This window comes from Palaemon carinicauda, chromosome 21, assembly GCF_036898095.1.
Source record: "Palaemon carinicauda isolate YSFRI2023 chromosome 21, ASM3689809v2, whole genome shotgun sequence".
In the NCBI taxonomy this organism is placed as follows: domain Eukaryota; kingdom Metazoa; phylum Arthropoda; class Malacostraca; order Decapoda; family Palaemonidae; genus Palaemon; species Palaemon carinicauda.
Window position 1 is genome coordinate 74787320 of NC_090745.1, and position 6266 is coordinate 74793585.

Genomic DNA, 6266 nt, shown 5'->3' on the forward strand with positions numbered 1-6266 from the left:
GCTGACCAGTGCAGATTGTTGATGTTGGGTGATTTTCACCTATTTCTGACCAGTACGGATTGTTGATGTTGGGAGATTTTCAACTTGGTGCTGGTCAGTGTGGATTGCTGATGTTGGGAGATATTCATCTGGGTGCTGGCCAATGTGGATTGGTGATGCTGGGAGATTTACATCTGGGTGCTGACCAGTGAGTATTGTTGATGTTGGGTGATTTTCTCCAAGGTGATAGCCAGTGTGGATTGGTGATGTTGGAAGATATTAATTTGGATGGTAGACATTGTGGATTATTGATGTTGGGAGATTTACAACTGGGTGCTGACCAGTGCTGATTGTTTATGTTGGGAGTTTTTCACATGGCTGCTAGCCAGTGCGGATTGGTGATGTTGGGATATATTATTCTGAGTGCTAGCCAGTATGGATTGATGATGTTGGGAGATTTTCATCTGAGTGCTGACCAGTGCAGATTGTTGATGTTGGGAGATTTTCACCTGGGTACTGACCAGTGCTGATTGTCGATGTTGGAAAATTTTCACCTGGGAGCTAGCCAGTGTGGATCTCTGATGTTGGGAGATATTCATCTCATCTTGGACCTGGCCACTGTGGATTTGTGATGCTGGGAGATTTACATCGGAGTGCTGACCAGTGCATATTGTTGATGTTGGGGGATTTGCACCTGGGTGCTAGCAAGTGTGGAATGATGATGTTGGGAGATATTCATTAGGGTACTTGGTATTGCGGATTGGTATTGTTGGGAGATATTCATCTGGGTGCTTGCCAGTGCCGATTGGTGATGTTGGGAGATTTTCCCCTGGGTGTTGGCCAGTGCGGATCGGTAATGTTAGGCGATATTCATATGGGTGTTATCCATTGTGGATTGGTGACGTAGAGATATTTCCACCTGGGTTTTGACCAGTGAGGATATCTATTTTAGGAGATTTTCAACTGGGTGCTGGTCAGTGTGGATTGGTGATGGGAGATATTCATCTGGGTGCTGGCCAGTGTGGATTGGTGATGTTGAGAGATTTACATCTGGGTGCTGACCAGTACAGATTGTTGACTTTGGGAGATTTTCACCTGTGTGCTGGCCAGTGTGGATTGGTGATGTTGGGAGATTAGATCTGGATGCTGGACAGTGTAGATTGGTGATGTTGGGAGATTTATTTTTGCGTGCTGACCAGTGCTGATTGCTTATGTTGGGAGATTTTCACCTGGGTGCTAGCCAGTGCAGATTGGTGATGTTGGGATATATTCATCTGGGTGCTGGCCAGTATGGATTGGTGTTGTTGGGAGATTTACATCTGAGTGTTGACCAGTGCAGATTGTTGATGTTGTGAGATTTTCACCTGGGAACTAACCAGAGCTGATTTTTGATGTTGGAAGATTTGCACCTGGGTGCTAGCCAGTGTGGATTGGTGATGTTGTGAGATATTCATCTGGGTGCTGGCCAGTGTGGATTCATGATGCTGGAAGATTTACATCGGAGTGCTGACCAGTGCATATTGTTGATGTTGGGGAATTTTCACCTGGGTGCTGCCAAGTGTGCAATTGTGAAGTTGGGAGATATTCATCTGGGTACTGGCTAGTGAGGATTTGTGATGTTGGGAGATTCTCATCTGGGGGCTGACCAGTGCAGATTGTTGATGTTGGGAAATTTTCAACTGGGTGCTGGCCAGTGCATTTTTGTGGTGTTTTGAGATATTAATCTGGGTTCTGAGCACCAGTGTTGATTGGTGATGTTGGGAGATTTTCTTCTTGTTGATGGTGGTGGGTTTTCAACTGGGTGCTGCCCAGTGCATATTAGTGATGTTTGGAGATTTTCACCTTTGTGTTGGCCAGTGTGGATTGGTGAGGTTGGGAGATTTTCATCTGGGTATTGATCGGTGCAGATTGATGATATTGGGAGATTTTCACTTAGGTGCTGGCCAGTGCAAATTGGTGATGTTGGGAGATATTTATCTGGGTGCTGGCCAGTGGGGATTGGTGATGTTGGGAGATATATATCTGGGAGCTTACCAGTGCTGATTGGTGATGTTGGATGATTTTCACCTGGGTACTGACCAATGCGGATTGTTGATTTTGGGAGATTTTCTACTGGGTGCTGGTCAGTGTGGATTGGTGGTGATGTTGGGAGATATTCATCTGGGTTCTGGCCAGTGTGGATTGGTGAGGCTGGAAGATTTACTTCTGGGTGCTGAGCAGAGAGTATTGTTGATGCTGGGGAATTTTCCCATGGGTGATGGCCAGTGTGTTTTGTGAAGTGGGGAGATATTCATCTGGATGGTGGACAGTGTGGATTAGTGATGTTGTAAGATTTACATGTGGGTGATTGTTTATGTTAGGAGATTTTCAAATGCATGCTAGCCAGTTTGGATTGGTGATGTTGGGAGATATTTATCTGGTTGCTGGCCAGTGTGGATTCGTGATGCTGTTAAATTTACATCGGAGTGCTGACTAGTGGATATTGTTGATATTGGAGGATTTTCACCTGGGTTCTGGCATGTGTGGAATAGTGATGTTGGGAGATATTCATCTGGGTACTGGCTATTGCAGATTGGTGATCTTGGGAGATGTCCATCTGTGTGTTGGCTAGTGCAGATTGGTAATGTTGGGAGATTTTCCCCTGGGTGCTGGCCAGTGTGGATTGGTGTTGTCGAGAGTTTTTCACCTGGTTCCTAACCAGTGAGGATTTTTATTTTGGTAGATTTTCTACTGGGTGCTGTTCAGTGTGGACTGGTGATGGAAGATATACATTTAGGTGCTGGCCAGTGTGGATTGGTGATGTTGGGAGATTTACATATGGGTGCTGACCAGTGCAGATTGTTGATGTTGGGAAATTTTAACCTGGGTGCTGGCCAATGTAGATTGGTGATGTTGGGAGATATTCATCTGGATGCTGGAATGTGTGGATTGGTGATGTTGAGAGATTTGCATCTGCGCGGTGATCAGTGCTGATTGCTTATGTTGGGGGATTTTCACCTGGGTCCTAGCCAGTGCGGATTGGTGATGTTGGGATATATTCATTTGGGTGCTGGCCATTGTGGATTGGTGATGTTGGGAGATTTACGTCTGAGTGCTGATTTGATGTTGGGAGATTTTCACCTGGGTACTGACCAGTGCTGATTGTTGATGTTGAAAGATTTTCACCTGAGTGCTTGCCAGTGTGGATTCGTAATGCTGGGAGATTCACATCGGAGCGCTGACCAGTGCATATTGTTGATGTTGGGGTATTTTCACCTGGGTGCTGGTAAGTGTGGAATGGTGATGTTGGGAGATACTCATCTGGGTACTTTCTAGTGCAGATTGGTGATGTTTGAAGATTTTCACGTTCGTGCTGGCCAATGTGGATTGGTGAGGTTGTGAGATTTTCACCTACTGTAGGTGCTAGACAGTGAAGATTGGTGATGTTGGGAGATATTTATCTAGGTGCTGGCCAGTGGTGATTGGTGATGTTGGGATATTTACATCTGGGAGCTGACCAGTGCAGATTGTTGATGTTGGGGGATTTTCCCCTGGGTACTGACCAGTGCGGATTGTTGATTTTAAGAGATTTTCAACTGGGTGCTGGTCAGTGTGGATTGGTGGTGATGTTGGGAGATATTCATCTGGGTTCTGGCCAGTGTGGATTGGTGATGCAGGGAGATTTACTTCTGGTTGCTGAGCAGAGAATATTGTTGATGCTGGGAGATTTTCACCTGGGTGCTGGCAAGTGTGGAATCTTGAAGTTGGGAGATATTCATCTGGGTACTGGCTATTGCAGATTGGTGATGTTGGGAGATATCCATCTGTGTGCTGGCCAGTACAGATTTGTGATGTTAGGAGATTTTCCCGAAGGTGCTGGCCAGTGTGGATTGGTAATGTTATGAGATATTTATCTGGGTACTGGCCAGTGTGGATTGGTGTTGTCGAGTGATTTTCACCTGGGTCCAAACCAGTGAGGATTTTTATTTTGGTAGATTTTCTACTGGGTGCTGGTCAGTGTGGTCTGGTGATGGAAGATATTCATCTGGGTGCTGGCCAGTGAGGTTTGGTGATGTTGGGAGATTTGCATCTGCGCGCTGACCAGTGCTGATTGCTCATGTTAGGGGATTTTCACCTGGGTCCTAGCCAGTGCAGATTGGTGATGTTGGGATATATTCCTTTGGGTGCTGGCCATTGTGGATTGGTGATGTTGGGAGATTTACGTCTGATTGCTGATTTGATGTTGGGAGATTTTCACCTGGGTACTGACCAGTGCTGATTTTTGATGTTGAAAGATTTTCACCTGGGTGCTTGCCAGTGTGGATTGACGTTGGGAGATATTCATCTGGATGCTGGCCAGTGTGGATTCGTGATGCTGGGAGATTCACATCGGAGCGCTGACCAGTGCATATTGTTGATGTTGGGTTATTTTCACATGGGTGCTGGCAGGTGTGGAATGGTGATGTTGGGAGATATTCATCTGGGTACTTTTTAGTGCAGATTGGTGATGTTTGAAGATTTTCACGTTTGTGCTGGCCAGTGTGGATTCGTGAGGTTGGGAGATTTTCACCTACTGTAGGTGCTAGACAGGGAAAATTGGTGATGTTGGGAGATATTTATCTGGGTGCTAGCCAGTGGTTATTGGTGATGCTGGGAGATTTACATCTGGGAGCTGACCAGTGCAGATTGTTGATGTTGGGGGATTTTCCCCTGGGTACTGACCAGTGCCGATTGTTGATTTTGGGAGATTTTCAACTGGGTGCTGGTCAGTTTGGATTGGTGGTCATGTTGGGAGATATTCATCTGGGTTCTGGCCAGTGTGGATTGGTGATGCTGGGAGATTTACTTCTGGGTGCTGAGCAGAGAATATTGTTGATGCTGGGAGATTTTCACCTGGTTGTTGGCAAGTGTGGAATCTTGAAGTTGGGAGATATTCATCTGGGTACTGGCTATTGCGGATGTGTGATGTTGGGAGATATCCATCTGTGTGCTGGCCAGTACAGATTGGTGATGTTGGGAGATTTTCCCGAGGGTGCTGGCCAGTGCGGATTGGTAATGTTATGAGATATTTATCTGGGTACTGGCCAGTGTGGATTGGTGTTGTCGAGTGATTTTCACCTGGGTCCTAATCAGTGAGGATTTTTATTTTGGTAGATTTTCTACTGGGTGCTGGTCAGTGTGGGCTGGTGATGGAAGATATTCATCTGGGTGCTAGCCAGTGAGGATTGGTGATGTTGGGAGATTTACATATGGGTGCTGACCAGTGCAGATTGTTGATGTTGGTAGATTTTATCCTGCGTGCTGGCCAGTGTAGATTAGTGATGTTGGGAGATATTCATCTGGATGCTGGAATGTGTGGATTGGTGATGTTGGGAGATTTGCATCCTCGGGCTGATCAGTGCTGATTGCTTATGTTGGGGGATATTCACCTGGGTGCTAGCCAGTGCAGATTGGTGATGTTGGGATTTATTCATCTGGGTGCTGGCCGGTGTGGATTGGTGATTTGGGGAGATTTACGTCTGAGTGCTGACCAGTGCATATTGTTGATGTTGGGGGATTTGCACCTGGGTGCTAGCAAGTGTGGAATGATGATGTTGGGTGATATTCATTTGGGTACTGGCTATTGCGGATTGGTATTGTTAGGAGATATTCATCTGGGTGCTTGCCAGTGCCGATTGGTGATGTTGGGAGATTTTCCCCTAGGTGCAGGCCAGTGCGGATCGGTAATGTTAGACGATATTCATATAGGTGCTAGCCATTGTGGATTGGTGATGCTCGAGAGTACCCTAAAGCAAGAGAACTCTAACCCAAGACAGTGGAAGACCATGGTACAGAGGCTATGGCACTACCCAAGACTAGATGAGACACTTTTTCCGGCTTGGCATGCATAAGGATGTGAGCCAGTTTTGCTGTGCATGGCATGTCTGCCAGATGACTGGAAAGCCTAACAAGTACATCGAGAAGGCTCCCTTACTCCCTCATGAAGCACGAGGAGAATCCTTCAGCAAGGTAATGATCGATATTGTAGGACCATTACCGAGAATGAAGAAAAGCCACGAATATATGTTAACTTCGATGTGTCCAGTGACAAGATACCCAGAAGCCATATCCGTCAGGAACATCAGTGCCAAAGTGATTGCCTATAAGTTAATATACTTTTTTACCAAGTTTGGTATTCCAGAAATCATTCAGAGTAACTGAGGAACAAATTTCCTGTCAAAATTATTTCAGGATCTGAAGAAACTGTTGGAGGTGAGACAACATCTGTCTGCTGCTTATCATTCAGAAACCGGAGTTGCATTAGAGAG

At 46.0% G+C, this 6266-nt stretch overlaps 1 protein-coding gene across 1 annotated transcript; it reads right to left on the reverse strand.

Moving 5' to 3' along the window:
• Positions 1 to 1654: 1654 nt before the first annotated feature.
• Positions 1655 to 5432, reverse strand: LOC137614972 (uncharacterized). The gene is made up of 7 exons (XM_068344617.1): positions 5388 to 5432; positions 4852 to 5083; positions 4217 to 4540; positions 3463 to 3917; positions 3065 to 3331; positions 2439 to 2672; positions 1655 to 2191 (listed from the first exon to the last, which is right to left on the reverse strand). The coding sequence occupies exons 1-7, from the start codon at positions 5430 to 5432 to the stop codon at positions 1655 to 1657; spliced, it is 2094 nt and encodes a 697-aa protein (XP_068200718.1).
• Positions 5433 to 6266: the final 834 nt, after the last annotated feature.